Genomic DNA, 16,753 nt, shown 5'->3' on the forward strand with positions numbered 1-16,753 from the left:
TTCTTGTCAAACAGGATCACTGCTACAAATGGCGACGCACTGGGACGGATGAAGCCAGATTGCAACAATTCTTGGAGTTGGCGGTCCAACTCCGATTCCATTGCCCTGGAAAGGCGATATGGAAACTTGCTCCAGGATTCTGAGCTTGGGAGGAGATCAATCTTGTGGTCCTCCGGTCTGGACGGGGGGAGCTGGGAAGGGAGATTGTCCCAAAGAAAAATCTTCTGGAACTTTTCATGGAGAGCCAAATACTTCTCGAAAGCACTGGCCACCGTCTGGCGGTCCAGATATATATCATCGCAAAATGTGCGCCTTTCTTGATTGCTTGCTTAGCCTGCAAGTGGCTTATGAGCGGAAAGTTTGGAATTCTTGGCTCACACTTAATGGTCACTGGGGCGTTTGACACATTCCGATTAATTTGGAAAGTGTGCTTGTCCCACTTGACATCAGGAAGAAACTTGTGAAACCACTGAATGTCCAATATTAAGTCTGCTCCTACAAGAGAGGCAACCATACAATCACGCACAAACTCTATGCTCTGAATAACCAATTTAGCACCTAGAGCTTCATACTTGACGTTCGTTGTCATGCCTGTGCTAAAACCCTCTAGTGCACTCTGGTCCCAAGGTTCTCGGTCTCTCTCGTCGTCGAAGCTCACCATAGCAAGAAAACGCACTTCCTTTCCGCAGCGCAATCTGACCATCCACTATGTGTGTGGGAGACTTCCGGAGGCTTCCAGAGGCTGAAAACCAACCGTCCTTCGAGGGACAGGAGTCACTCCGAAAGGAGTAGTCCACCGGAGTCTGAAAACCAACCACACGAGCGAGAAAGATTTATGGTTTCTTGCTGAATCTTTACACTTGAAGTAGGCTCTGATACCACTATAACATGCAAAAGCTTTAGGGGAGATCGGTAACTTCAATGCTCAGAAAAACAGCACACTTGTCGCGACGAAATTAATGCACAAAACTAAATATAGATGTGCAGAAAAATAGAGAGAGAGAGAGAAAAAGAAAGAAAGAAGAAAGAGAGAAAGATTTTATTAACGTCTTCCAAAAGACCGAACTCGGCCTATGAGACAAATCGGAGTACCTGTATGGGGTATCCTCTGTCATCCCAACAAAATGAAAAAGTACTGAACAAAAAAAAAGCTGAATCTGGGTGTGCAGGGGATGGAGCTCTACTACTACGAGAATGCAAAGCTATATGCATGGAGTATACAATCATGATATGCAACCTAGCTAGCTCCATCCTGTACCATACTGGGGGTATAAAATGGTATACATCAGTGAAGGGGGTGTCCACAGCTCCCTGAAGAACATGCCTGGGTCTGCTCTGAAGCGAGCCAGTCGCTCCGCACACTCTCTGTGAAACTGAGCTCTGATCTCTGTCATCTCTCTCTGGTATAGGCGTGGTGTCCGAAAGCCAGGTGTCCTCTGTCTCCCGCGGGCTCTAAGTGTCTCTGCTCTCTGGAGAGTAATTCCCTGCCGTGTAGGGGCTGGGAGGGGGATGGATCTCTGAAAAAATGTAGTAATCTGTGTCTGTCGCCCCCCCTCTGGAGCTGTCTGAGCCTGTAATAATGTCTCTCTATGGCGCTGTATGTCTAGAATGTATCTCCCCATTATGCGCTGGTCTGCTGCCTCAAAGATCTGGCGTAGGGAATGTGGCTCTCTGAATAAAATGGGATATCTCTCTCTGATGGCTGTATATGCTCTGCATCTGCATACATAATGCTCCTCACTCTCCACCTCCTCTCTGCACAATCTGCATACCCTCTCCTCTCGGGGGATCCGTGCTGCTCTGCCAGTCTCAATCTCCAATCGGTGTGATGAAACTCTGAGCTGACCAATAGCCACTCGGGAGCCGTGTGGTAAAAAGCCCTCCATCTAGGCCTCTCTATAAATCCATCATCAGTGATACTCATGAAGTGATCTCTGTAGTATAGCATCTTCGGTGGAAGAGGCTGTGTAGGCGATATCCATGTCTCTCGTGTATAGAGCTGCCATAAATCCTGTCTCAATACTCTGTTCCTCTCACTATGAGAGAGACGGATATGTGGTGCATTCCTGTCATACTGGAATGGTGGTAGATGATCCATGTCTAGGCCATGCTGTGAGAACCAATGTGTGACCTGTGCATACCATGATCCTCTGTCTCCTGCCTCAGCCAGCTATCTAGATGCCTCAAAAGCTCTGTATGACAATCTGTCCTGTGGCATCTCTCTGAATCTGTCTAGCAGGCATATAGTCTGAAATATCAAATATGGCCTCTACCATCATAGGAGGCGCAGCAAACTCTGCTCGGATAATGTCATGAGGTACTGACGGTTTGCTGTGTATCATGCGTGCCATCATGAGGGCCTGTGGTCTCTCTATCTGTGTACACCAATGGGTAGCAAGGCCTGGCGCCCATACCGCTGCTCCATACATCAATGCCGGTGTGACTAATGTGTCAAATAGCCACCCCTTCGTCCGGGGCTCCAGAAAATGCGCCTGGTGACACTGCCTCTCTAGCATAGCCAATGCTGCATATCCCCGTGTCAATCTAGCTCTGGCTGCTGAACCCATGGTGAAGCGTGTGGCTGCTGCAGAGAAGGTAACCCCTAGGTACACGTATGATGTCACCACCTCCACCTGGCATCCTGCGAGAGTGAATGTCAGCTGACTCCTGCCCTGTCTCGATGTATGAAAGACCATAACCTTGGTTTTCCCAAGGTTCACAGTAAGACCCCTCTGTGTGCAGAAATCATCGAGTGCATGTAGATGCTGCTGTAGACCACCTGGAGACAATAATACAATATCATCAGCATAGAGCATAATATGTACTGAGGTACCTGCTACATCAACTCCATCTCCGCCTCCCCGTGTAATGAAGTCAGCCACCTCATCAATGTATAACCCAAATAGCGTGGGGGAAAGTGGGCATCCTTGCTTCACACCAATGGTGCTAGCAATAGTCTCGGACATACCTCCTGGACATCTGACTCGCCCAAAAACCTGCTCATATAATGCATAGATGCCCCATGTCATATCTGCTGGTATGCCAAGAGACTGTAGGCACTGAAAGAGCCTCTCTCGTGGTACTGTGTCAAATGCCTTGCGGAAATCCACAAAGCAGCAATAGAGCTTTCTCTTCCTCACTCTGGCCTGATCAATCATACATCTCAAAGTGAATACATGGTCAATGGTAGAGAAAGCTCTCCTGAAGCCTGCCTGCCCTGATGAGCGTAAACCTGCTCGCTCAGCATATAAGCTAAGCTCTTGCTCCAGCACTGCACCATAGAGTTTGGCCAGCACGTGCGTCGTGGCCAACCATAACCGTCCTGTAGTTGCTCGGATCGAGCATATCCCCTGTTTTGTGAATCGGCACAATGGTGTGCATCGTCCACTCCGCAGGCAAACCCTCTGCTAGTGCCCTGTTAAACAGGTGTGCAAGAAAAGGAGCTAAAGAATCTACTGCATATATGAGATGCTCACCCTGCAGGCCCATATGGTCGGCGGCCCGTCCATGCTGTAGGCGGCGGATAGCTTCCTGTAACATCGAGTGAGTAAAGAAGCTAGCTGTGGTAGGTCGAGGCTCCTGTGGCTGAGGTATAGGTGGCTGCTGTGGGGCATGGTATAGACCCTCTGCATATGTGTGCCATGTCTGTGGGTCTGCAATAGGTGTCGGGGTCCGGGGCTCTCTGAAGTGCCGCCATGAGACAGGGCTATCTCTACTCATGAAGAAATGAAAGATCTCTAGCTCCTGTATCTCTGCGAAGGCCCGCCTTTTGCGGCGAGTAAGTCTCCTCATCTCTCTCCTCGACTCCTGCTCTGTGATGGCTCCCAAGGCTCTCTGTATGCGGAGCCGTGAGTATAGGGCTCTGCACTCGTCATCATACCATCTGTTCTGGGGCATAGTCCCAGGTCTCGCAGGCTCTCCTGAGTGTACACGATGTGGGAAGCTCTATAATGCAGGCGTGTGTAGGAGTGATGCCAGCTGGGCTGTAATGGTATCCATAGGTGCCAGGGGATCCATGAGTAGGAGTCCATCCTCTACTCTACCAGTGTATATGTCTGCCATGTCATGTGTGAAGTAGATGGTAGTGTGTGGCGTCGGTATGTGGGGGACTGGTGATACTGGTGATCCAGCTAGTGAAAATGCCAAGTATGTATGATCTGCCCCAATAGGACGAGGTGGAATGGAGAATGAGGTGACAAGCTGTGATGCCTCCACAGACTCCATAATGTAGTCTACCACCGTGCCTCCGGTCCGTGTATGACCCCCATGTGGGAAGCATGTCAGCCCTCCTGATCCCGGCCACTGTAACATCCCGTTATAAATAACGAGACGATGCCTGGCTCCCAACTCTAGTAAGTGGTCCCCATAATGTCCTCTGTCTGGTCCAGTGTCCTCTGATGCCCGACTAGCCCCTATCTCCTCTAGATCCACAGGGTGGAGGATCTCCATGTCATCATAGTCATACACCTCACACTGTCTGCTCTGTGTGTGGGCATTGAAGTCGCCCGTAAGAAATACTTTCCCTAGTGTAGAATAATGCATAATCTCCTCTGACAGACAAGTGTATGGGGAGGCTCCTGTCTCCTCCTCCTGTGGCATGTCCTATGTAATGACATAGGAGGATCCTGATGGAGAAAAGTAACATAGAGCTATGTATATAATCCTGTCCTATGAGAGCTGTAAGCTGATCCACATGTATCTGGCCTCTGGATCCTGTGCTACCACTCTCAGTCTCCCCTGTAGCTCCCGTCTGAATAGGACTGCTACTCCCCCCGACCCTCTCGAGGTACCCTGGCGTGTGGTCCTCCTGTATGCTGACTCCCACTGGAATCCCTCTACTCGAGGTAGCCCTCTCTCTGGGCTCTGATGTGTCTCTGTCAGAAGTGTGATGTCTCTCCCCACCATAACATGCTCCAGTCGTCCAGGCTGCACCCATAGTGAACCATTACAGTTCCATACTGCCATGTGTATCTCTATCAGTTGCATGGTCTGTGTCCCATAGGCCCCAAACCGCTAATCCATGGGCCGGCCATCAATGATGACCCGACCATCTCGATAGAAGGCCTTCTTGCCTTCTCTCCTCGCGTGTAAGACTCGTGGCACGCAAGTTCTCCTATGCTCAAGCTGCATCCTCGTGAGATCATCATCCAAGAAAATAGAAGCTCCCTCTAAACCTCGTAGTATGACCCTCTTCCTCATGAAGGTGACCCTCTCCGTCTCTCCTGCAAACTGTAGGATGAGGGCTCGCTTGCGTGTTGAGTCTTTCCCGGCTCTCCATGATATGGTGAAGGGGAGAGGGTGCTCTTCCTTGTAGCCGAGCTTCATGCATAGAAGCTGTCCATCTTTCTCGGGAGTGGAGTCGGGTGTCTCGGCTATATCTGTGACTCGAATGTTGAGGCGGCGGGCATGCCTCATCTTCTCCTCCTCAATGGTGGTGTGAATGATTTGGTGTTCTTCCCTTTGAGTCTCCTCCCTCACTTCTTTACGGATGTTCTTCTTCACCACCTCGACCCATCCTGACTGCTTGGCTTCGAGCTTTCCCTCCATGTCCTTTGTGATCTCCTTGGAGATCTCTTCTTTGATGGCCGTGAGAGTGTTGTCATTTATCTCCCCTTCTTCCTTCTCAGCATTCTTGATGGCTACCATTTCCACTTTCAATGCACTCACCTCCTCCTTGAGTGCCGTGTTCTCTTGTTCGAGGTTCGTGACCCATGCTTCGAGAGCTATGATGTGCCGATGTAGTTTGTTTTCCACCTCATTGAGGTTGGAATCGGATGTCTTCTTGTTCTCCTTGATTAGTGCCTTCATTGCCATCTCGAGGGCCTCGAGTTTCTCTTGGAGACTCGGGGCCATCCCTCCAGGTCACTCTGCAGTCCTTCCCACAAGCAGGGAGGAGAGAGAGAGAGAGAGAGAGAGAGTTATGTTGCTGCCTTGGGGGCCTGAGCAAGGGTGGGTGGGGAAAGGGGTGAGCAGAGGCAAAATGGCGAATTGGCGGAAAGGGGGGCACAGGCGAAATGGCGGGCACAGGCGAACTGGTGAGCAAAGGCAAAATGGCGAACTGGCGGAAAGGGGGGCAGAGGCGAAATGGCGGACACAGGCGAACTGGCGGAAAGAGAGAGAGAGAGAGAGAGAGGGAGAAGAGGACAAAGTACTGGGTCCCGAACACCCTCTATAGGGCCCCCACCACAAATGGTGTATTTGCTTTTATTAGAATTGTGCAAAACTGAAATAAAAGATTGAACCTTATCCTTCTTGGCTGAGATAGATCTCTGCCCTTGACCTTCAATCCTTCACCCCTTCTGCGTTAGCTTATCCTTGGCTGTCCTGGCCCTTTTATCAGCTTCAACACTTGGTGAATTATGAGATAAATGAACAGATTTGTGTCTTGGGTATTTATACCCTCAACAGTATGTAGTCGGCTGGTTTACAGCAGTCGGCTGCCTGAAAATAGCTCCACGACTAGAATATTCAGCATCAAATGCTGTAAAAATCTGCGCATGACTTAAATAAGTGCTGGCCACCATGCACCTCAGATCTGGCTGCTGGGCAGCCTGTGTGAGCTGCCCCACACCTGGTCTACAGTCCCCTAGGGGCTGTGTAACCTGCCCCACCCACCAATTCCATATTCTGGGGACTTTCGAGCAACATAGGGTCGCTTTCCCACACCCAATGGGTCTAGAGAGCCTGTGGACTCTCCTTATCTCTCCCGTGCTAGATATCCTAGACGGGCCGCTCCTAGTACCACAAGAGTGACTTATTCAGCTAATGTTTAGAGAAGCTCAAGAATATTCATAGATTAATGCTTTAAATCAAGATTGGATATACACCACTCCGTCTCCTATTGTGTTTTTCTTTTTTTTCCATGATGATCAGATTCCATGGACATCATCGTACACTTTCTGGTCTCATAGACCTTTTGGGTCTTTCATAGACGATTAATATAACTTTCTTTCTTTCTTTCTCAGATGACCTTCCCCACTGAGCTGTGTTCTTTTCCGAACGCTACCTTGCCATACTGTTGCTGAGTGTGCCCCTTTTTCATGCAGTTTCAAGTGGCATTTTGAAACTTCAAACAGGCTCCAATTTCTTTGCATTCTATTAGAGTCGAGTGGTAACAATGTTTGGTGACAGTAAGGGTGGATTCAGACAGGGCGGCAGAAATCAAAAATATTCTGACACCAGCTACCATCAGCAAATGGGCATAGCTCAAGTGGTTGGAGCTCTTGGCCCTTTCTGGTGGGTCCTGGGTTCAAACCCGCTTTGTGTTGTCCTCTTGTGAGATGGCTCGGTCGACCCCTTAAGGCCCGAGCATTTTTGTGAGTGCAAACATATCTGACCCCACCTGTTCATCAGCAAACTGCCGGCTGCCACCTCAGATGTCAAACTTTTCTGCCGCCCTGAACTGAAGCAAGCCTTAGGGTAAAGAGTTACGCACAACCGCCCCCAATTCTTTGGAAAGTGGCTCCTACCATGGGTCCCCTGTCAAAAATATCTGTTTGCTCCCAGCTACACACCACTAAGTAAACAATATCTTACAGATACCTTTGAGCATGTTGAAATAAGGAATACAGAACCACGAACACAATTCAACAAGAAAAAAACCTTTCCGAGCAGCCAAGGAAAATGACTACAGGGTTGAAGCCTGGTCTCTTCTTGGCCATTGCAAACGCATATACAAGTAAAGGGCGTGGATGAAAGGTTTGCTTACACTTTAAGCCGCATGCCCAGGTCTTGCAAGAAGGTGCAGTATGACTTGCGGAAGTAGGTCTCCTTTTTGAGGTCAATGCCATCCCTTCGCGAAGGGGAGTTCTTCTCGATCTGCTCACGGGGGAAGTACCAGTTGGAGCTGGAATGGTCTGGCTCCTCCAGCTTCTCATGAGATGCAGTGGCAACCGCATCTGGTGCTGCTGCAGCTAACCCTGCTCGAGAACCATCTCCTTGAGGCAAGCCAGCCATCTCCTTCTTTTTCCGGCTATCCCCCGCAGTAGACCGACGAGCATAAACTGACAGAAAAAATAGGCTTTCCTGCGCTGGCTTCCTCCCCTTTGCCGGCCAAAGTAGAACCGAAATGAAGCCCTGGCAGGGAAAATAAACTAGGGTTTCCTTCGTATAAGTATCAAAGTCTGTGCGAAAATTCCGGTACTCTGACAGAAAACCAATGTTGAACCCTATGTAAAAATTAGGGTCTCCTCCTGTCTGCAGAAAGGAAAAACAAGGGTTCCCTGCTACGTGATTGTTCCGTCCGAGCTTCAGTTGAGGGGTTTTAGGACCTAAATTGCGAAATGCAAAGTGATTAGTAGCATACAGTCTTGCGAGTTGAACAAACACACCGAAGTAACTAGCAATCACCTGCCCAGTGCCTACAGGAGTAGTTTGTAGCGTGGTCCAGTTATCGAGGAGAGACACCCTTTTTTCGAAAAGGGGAAGAAGAGATGTCTTTCAGCCATCCCTATTCCATCAGCTTTGTGGCCCGATCCCCTTAACTTAGGGCATAGTCCAAAAATTTATGGAAGAGTAATCATCAATAAAATAATAATGTAGTCTCCCGGCTTATACTATTTTTTTTTACCTTCGCCAATTAAATTTTGAGGTATATTCCCTTAAGGTTCAATCAAAGGTTTCTATTAAAGCATGAGATCCTTAAAAATCCTTTTTTAGGAAGGTTTCACAAATGTCCTTCCCTCTTTTAACCTTCTTTTTAGGAAGGTTTGACACATGTCCTCCTCCCCTTAAGTCCGCTTGGATTGGAGAAATCTCTCTCTCTCTCTCTCTCTCTCTCTCTCTCTCTCTCTCTCTCTCTCTCGGATGGGGCTTCAATCGAGACAAGCCACCCCTTTGTAGGGCCTTAATTTGCCCCTCTGTGTCCATGCACACAATCAAAACACTGCAACCATCATAGAAGTAAAACTTTACAGAGACCCTCAAACATCAAACTCTATAGTGGAAGAGTCAAGCTTGGCTAGGGGAGGGGGGGCATCTCTTTGCACGACAATCTTTGCATGGCTGAGTCTCTCACACAAACAAGGACAGAGCAACCTTGAAGAAACACGAAGTGTAGTGGCACTTGCGCAATCCAGGGAAAAGGTATTCTATAGCAGCAGAGCAAGGAAGGCGATTATAGGGAGGTTGTAAGGTTTACACCTTATTGTACGCTTTAGAGACTAAGATCAATTGAACTGATCGTTTCAACGTTCATTTTAATTAGTATATATAGTTCATTTTCATTATCAATAGGGCACCCAAATATATTATGGTTTGAATAATTTATATTTTTGCTTCTTATAAAATTGAAGTGAAATGAAGGTCGAACATATAATCAATTGGACTTCTCGCAAATCAATCCCAACATGACAACATATGATAGACACAAACATAATAACACTAGCTCAATATATTTAACGCAAAATCACCCACAATACTAGTAACACTAACATGGACCCAAGCCCGTTAGTATGTAATATGGAATTACCCCCTTGATACCAAAACTACTAGCATGGTGCAATGGTATCCCAATCTAACATAGAAGGATCTAACTAACATCCCTCTTACTTGAGTTTGTAATTATCCTCAATTGTGGGTTTGCTTATATGAGTGGATGAGGTATGGACAAGTGCAAAAATATTGATAAGGCATCCATCGAACATCTTCTATAGGATCGTCAAAAGATACTTGGTGTAAGTGTTTTCCAGGTGTGTGGTAGTGTGTTAAAGATCAATGAGTGTGTCAAGTTCAAGTATTTCCTCTCGATCAACAATTGGAGGTTGTTCTTCATAAGTAGGATGTGAAGGAAGTGGTCCTCTAAATGGTTTCAACAAAACAATGTGAAAATGCTAATGTAATGGCATATCTAATCGATATGCAAGGTCATTAATCTTTTTAATGACCCTAAATGGTCCATAAAAACCTTGGTGCCAATTTCACTATTGGATTCTTCTCAACATTCTTGAGATGTCCCTTTTCAGTTCTTAAGAGAACATAATCACCTTCTTTAAAAGATATGGCTTTACATTTCTTGCTTGCTTCTTCTTGAGATTACATACAGCTTCGCATACTATTCTTAAAATCTCCAAGTAAACTCATAAGCAAAAACCTCTACTTTATGAGAAAGGTGAGAGGTAGGAATAGGTAAAACTTTCCTATAAATAATCTCAAATTATGCACAGCCTATAGTAATTGAATGAGGTGTATTATTGTAATCAAACTAAATAAGGTGAATGTATTTGTCACAAACTCAAGGTTGGGATGAAACATAGGCTAAGTTCAGGATTGTATGATTAGTAACTTCCGTTTATCCATTAGACTCTAGATGAAATGTGGTCGTAAAATCCAACTTAGTGCCTTAGTTGTCAAATAGTGTAATCTAAAAATGAGTGGAATCATGTTCAAACACAATGACCTTGGGTAAGCCATGATGTATAAAGATATACTTGGCATGGCTTGTTGAGATGTCAATGTCTTTTTGCATGGAATAAAATAGGCTTGTTTACTAAAGCGCTCCACTATAGTCTAAATAATGCCATTATGACTTGTAGTAGAAGCCTAAAATAAAGTCCATTAATCTTTTTAATGACCCTAAATGGTCCATAAAAACCTTGGTGCCAATTTCACTATTGGATTCTTCTCAACATTCTTGAGATGTCCCTTTTCAGTTCTTAAGAGAACATAATCACCTTCTTTAAAAGATATGGCTTTACATTTCTTGCTTGCTTCTTCTCGAGATTACATATAGCTTCGCATACTATTCTTAAAATCTCCAAGTAAACTCATCAGCAACCTCTACTTTATGAGAAAGGTGAGAGGTAGGAATAGGTAAAACCTTCCTATAAATAATCTCAAATGATGCACAGCCTATAGTAATTGAATGAGGTGTATTATTGTAATCAAACTAAATAAGGTGAATGTATTTGTCACAAACTCAAGGTTGGGATGAAACATAGGCTAAGTTCAGGATTGTATGATTAGTAACTTTCGTTTATACTCTAGATGAAATGTGGTCGTAAAATCCAACTTAGTACCTTAGTTATCAAATAGTGTAATCTAAAAATGAGTGGAATCATGTTCAAACACAATGACCTTGGGTAAGCCATGATGTATAAAGATATACTTGGCATGGCTTGTTGAGATGTCAATGTCTTTTTGCATGGAATAAAATAGGCTTGTTTACTAAAGCGGTCCACTATAGTCTAAATAATGCCATTATGACTTGTAGTAGAAGGGAGGCCTCCTAATATAAAGTCCATTGATGTCTAGTGCCATGGTTCACATAGCATCTTTTTGAGCTGTCAACGATGCAAATGCACTAGTTGTTTTTGTTGCATAGTTGGAAATATATTTGTAGGCAGCCTGCAAACAAAACGGTATCCACCACCTCCACTTTATCGGAGAAAATTAATGGAATTGAACTATTTGCCACATCAGGAATACGTGTTCACTGGTTCTAGCCATTCCGATTCTCCAGATTCCCTGAGTGTCTCTGTCTACGCCTACACTTCTACTTCGAGCTCTTTCTCTAAGCTTTTCTCTACGGCATAGATATGATTGATGATGCTTGGTCTTTTGCTTAGAGCATCAGCACTGTGTTTTCCTTACCAGGTTGATATTGTAGATGCCCATTTGATGTGCCTGTCTAAAATCAAGGGTTGAGAGATCAAGCATTGAATATGATGTTGATTAATCTTGATTAGGAATTCAGAAGCCAAAAGAATCCTAAGAGCATGTACTATATTAGTCAACTCTTTTGTCATATGTACTATAGTTATACTATAATACATATGACGAAAGAGCATGTACTATATCAATCAACTCTTTTATCATATGTACTATAGTTACACTCTCTTAGTTTCAACTTTGCAGCTCTCATAAATTGATGGATGGTCATCTTGCACGAGGACTGCCCCAATCCCATAGCCACTTACATCAGTTACTAATGAAGAATGGTCTAGTAAAGTCAATAAGTTATAACACAAGGGCATGAGTAAGAACTTTTTTCAAAGCTTGAAAGGATTTATAATGTCTATCGATCCAGTGAAATTGTCTAGCCTTATTTAGGAGACCTATCTCAATGGATGTCCAATGTATGCAAAGTTCTTGATAAATTTCCTCTAATATCTAGATAATCCTAAGAATGATCATAAATCATGTATATCACGAGGTTTAGGCCAAGTGACAATGGACTCAAACTTCTTTGGATCCACTTGAATAACCTTGCTTTGAGACTATGTGGCCCAAGTACTCAATTTTATCTTGAAAGAAACTACTCTTCTCAAGGTTTAGATAGAGTTGGTTTTCTTTCGAAAGAGAGAAAACTACCTGCAAATGTTTCTTATGATCTTCAATATTTTTTCTAAAGACTAGTATGTCATCAAAGAATATGACCATAAATCTTGATGTCTGAGTATGCACTTCATCCTACAAGTAAAAGTCACATGAGTATTGGTAAGTCCAAAGAGCATTACCAAAAATACATAATGACCAAACAGAGTCCTAAATGTAGTCTTATACATATCTTCCTCAACCATTCTTACTTGATGATATACACGGACTTAAGGTCAATTTTGCTAAATACCCTAGCCCCTCTCAATTTATCTAATAAGCCCTTAGAGCTCTATAGTCTGTACACATACCGTAAGTGCCATTATTTTTCTTGACCAAGAGTACATGAGTAACTACTATGTCTTAATCAAACCTCTCTTTAAAAGTTCTTATACGTGATGCTACATTTCAATTTATTCTAGCAGTTGATGTGTAACAAGGCTAGCCGATAAGGTGGGTGTGATTGAGGTTGGGTTGTTTATGAGAAAGAAAGAATTTTAAGACACCTAGAACATTGGTAAGCCACGAACTATATGTGGCTTGTCGATCATGATCGAATGGATTGTTGCCATATATATAGGCAGTGATGTGTGTGAACACACTTAGGACCGCCGGGGCACTTTTTCCCTCCTTAGGAGGTTTTTTCCCCCGGCTTGTATATACACCCATTATTCTAGGGCTAACTTATCTTTGTACATTGACACAATCTAATATACTGTGTATTGTGTGCATTCTTGCTTCTTCTTCTCCAAGCTTTGTGTGCTTTCCTGCAACCCTAATTCCAACAATTGGTATCAGAGCAGGCATCGGCTCCCAAGGCTACGCCGTTAGAACCCTCCGACTTACGTTCTCCGATTGAGGTGAGCTTTCATGAGCGCTTGCAGGTCCCTATACTCTGCAGATAAGACCGTAGGGCTTAGCGTTCTCAGGAATTGCATCTGAGGTCGTTTCGGGCTCCGTTTTTGCATTACAAGTTCTGTACAGGTGTTTTCGTCATTTTGTGCAGAAATTTCGACAGTGCAGTTTTCTGCAAAACATGCATACATATTCTATTGTGGACCGTGCTACATAGCACGAGTTGTTTTCTGTTTAGTCTTTGCTTCATTACAGGTAGCTTTTGCATTAGTTTCAGTCACTGGCCATGGCTAATAACAGCAATGATGTATTTCGCATGTTGTCTTGCTGATGACAAATTGGATGGAGACAGCAACTACCCACTTTGGGCATACATGATGCAGCATGTTTTGGTTGCAAAAGGAGTGTGGAACATTGTGCAGGGTATGGATGTACGTCCAGGTTCTGTGGATGTAGGATCTGTTGAGGATGTTGCAGGTTCTTGCAGCTCTACTGTTGCTGCTGTTTTACCCACTGTTGAACACACTCGTTGGGATGGTAAAGATGCGTAAGCTCATGCCTTGATTGCACTTTCTGTCAAACGTAACATCACTCCACATATTCGTTCAGCTAAAACAGCAAAACAGGCTTGGGATATTCTAGCTGGTTTTTTGTATGCAGGTCGTAACAAGGCAAAAATCTCTTACATGCGTAAAGAGATAGAATCGAAGATTATGCAGGAAGATGATGACATGAATGTTTTTCTTGCTGAGATTAAAGATCTCAAGGAATAGTTGATTTCTACAGGTGATATTATTCATGTTGGTTGCCTCATTTATGTATGCATTACGAGGCCGAACATTCAGTTTGCAGTCTCACAGGTTTGAGCAGGTTTATGCATAGCCCAGGGTCTCAGCATTGGAAGGCAGTTAAATGCATCGTTCGCTACTTGAGTGGCACCATACATCTTGGGTTATTTTATCCCAAGGGAGGATCGTTGCCGCCAGATTTACATGCTTTTTCAGACTCAGATTGGGCTGGTTGCTATGACACAAGAGTGTCCATAAGTGGTTTTTGTTTCATGCTCGACAGCTCATGCATATCTTGGTTGAGCAAGAAGCAACCTACTGTGGCCACTTCTAGTTGTGAAGCTGAGTATAGGGCAGCTTTCACAGCTACGGTTGAGTGTGTGTGGCTCAGACGGCTTATGGTGGTGGCTGACTTGGGTGTTGGACAGGAGTCTGCCACCTCTATCTACACTGACAGTCAGAGCACATTGGCAGTAGCGAGAAACCCAGTTTTTCATGCTCGCACAAAGCACATTGAGGTGCATTATCACTATGTCAGGGAGAGACTCTCAGCAGCAGCATGAGAGATCAGCTTGGCATATGTGCCAACACAGGACAACCTCTCTGATCTTTTCACAAAGGCGCTTCCTCGTGAGAAGTTTGAAGCTTTCTGCAAAGCTTTGGGTTTGCTTCCCTTTGTGGACTGATCTACTTTGGGCATGGCACTTCCCTATACATGAGTGCAAGCTCTCGTTCACACCATCACTCCCAGGGGAGATTTGTTGCCATATATATAGGCAGTGATGTGTATGAACACACTTAGGACCACTGGGGTACTTTTTCCCTCCTTAGGAGGTTTTTTTCCCCGGCTTGTATATACGCCCATTATTCTAGGGCTAACTTATCTTTGTACATTGACACAATCTAATGTACTGTGTGTTATGTGCATTCTTGCTCTTCTCTAAGCTTTGTGTGCTTTCCTACAACCCTAATTCCAACATGGATTTGGGTGCATTGTGAGCCTCTTTTTGAAGTGTTGGTGGCTCTTTGGCCCACTTGATTTGAGCAGGGCGATGTCGGTACTGTGGACAAAAGGGAAGCATTATAGAGCATCTGCTGCAACTTGGGGGTGGAATTGTGGAACATGGAACATTGTCGACCTTGGACATGCGGCATTACTTTAATCTTTTGGGCATCTCAAGTATGCTTGATTAGCACAGATATAGGCAAGTTTGGTGTCTCGGAGGGAGATAGAGAGCACGCTTGGTGGAATCACCACTTTGTGTGGAGATCTGCATGGATTCGACGGCTCCATATATCGCGATTGGGATGCCCATTTGATTGGGCACGATGGAGGATTCTCTGGTGGCATCTTCACAAATTCCCCGCATGCTATGCGCAAATGGAAGACTAAGAGTCGTTGTTTGTAAGTGTGCAGATGGAAGAGTAAGAGTCTTTGTAAGTGTGCAAACGTCGGAATTGTGAGTCATGGATGGCTTGACTGAACAACAATGATTAAGACAATACTAGGCAAGGCAAATGGATTGAAGCAAGTTGTTTGACTGGACATGGATGCGCCATTCAAAAAAGGAGACACAATGTTGACATGCCTTGATAAGGTATGGTTTAGATCGTTGGGTGCAAGGACTAACCATGTCTAAGTCCCTAAGTGCCAATGGTAGTGAAAGGTTGTGAACGAAGAGGGTTGACTGCACACCAAAAACTTTGCCAAGGTATGGTTGTAAGTGGAAACTGAATTAGGTTTGGTGGTAGCACGATTTTCTTTGGGGTTTATGGGTGATTTAGCAATTAGGCTATCCGACAATGTACCTACAAACAATCCCAATAATACCAGCTCTACCATCCATCAGGAGCACTCCTCCCACTCAGTGGGGGGAGCCACAATATGCAGTAAAAGGAGGGTGAAGTGGTTACACTTATTTGTTTGTCGGAAAGAACATGGAAGTCGGCGTTACCTTGTTGCCGGCATCGAGGTTGTTGTAGTGGTAGTTCCGTCATCTTGCTTGTAGCTTTGTCATGTTGCGGTTGGTGCTTGGAATGAGCCAACATGTTAGTTCTTGGCTAGGGGTGGCGTGATGTGGTTATTAGAGAAGCTACGATGTATGTTAGTGAAGAGGATGGGAAAACCGATCTCTTTTGAGTCCTGCACAAGCTTGAGCCCTGGTCCACTTCACAATAACACAATTCTCTAGAATTTGGCATTAGTAAATAGTTACGCATGTGCTTGAAAGATAGCTGCATTAAGGAGCGTATATATAGGCTCTCCTTGTTCTCAATTCCTCTACTCATTCTTGTAAGCTTTCCTTACAGCCGATCAATGCCTCCCTCACACACATAGGCTCTCGTAACTTTTTGATGGTATCCCTTACATTAGCTACCATAAACAAGGAGGAGGTTGAAAGCATTTAGAAGTTTGAAAGATCAAAAGGCAGTTGATTTGGGAACATCAAGCAATGTGTGTGCATATATACTCTAATTCTTTGGCCTTGTGGATAGTTGTTTTTTGGGAGACATGTTCCAGAGGGGTCTACAAACTTACTCATCCCATATGTGATCCCAAGGATGCCCTCACACTCACCATCACGAAGATCATCCAATTTTTCTCATTCCGCATGTGGTCCCAAGGATGCCCTCACACTCACCATGAAAATACCCGGTTGGCCCTCCTCAAAGACTCTACATACTATAGAAGTCACAAAAGATTATGCTTACAAGCTATAAAGGCATGAGGTTGATGAAGAGGTTTAATCTCATGCCATTCAAGTTGTGCTTCCACTTGTGTTCTAGGTTAAGCACAA

At 44.8% G+C, this 16,753-nt stretch overlaps 1 protein-coding gene across 1 annotated transcript in view; it reads right to left on the reverse strand.

The window, feature by feature from the left end:
* LOC147632920 (cyclin-T1-4-like) overlaps positions 1–8,299 on the reverse strand; it is a 65,546-nt gene extending 57,247 nt beyond the window's left edge. Inside the window, exon 1 of the mRNA XM_086805908.1 lies at positions 7,709–8,299. Within this exon, the coding sequence (XP_086662034.1) occupies positions 7,709–7,956 (248 nt within the window). The 5' untranslated portion in view covers positions 7,957–8,299. The remainder of the gene's footprint in view (positions 1–7,708) is intronic.
* Positions 8,300–16,753: the final 8,454 nt, after the last annotated feature.

This window comes from Cibotium barometz, chromosome 12 (genome assembly GCF_041138505.1).
Source record: "Cibotium barometz isolate CiBa-2024 chromosome 12, ASM4113850v1, whole genome shotgun sequence".
In the NCBI taxonomy this organism is placed as follows: Eukaryota; Viridiplantae; Streptophyta; class Polypodiopsida; order Cyatheales; family Cibotiaceae; genus Cibotium; species Cibotium barometz.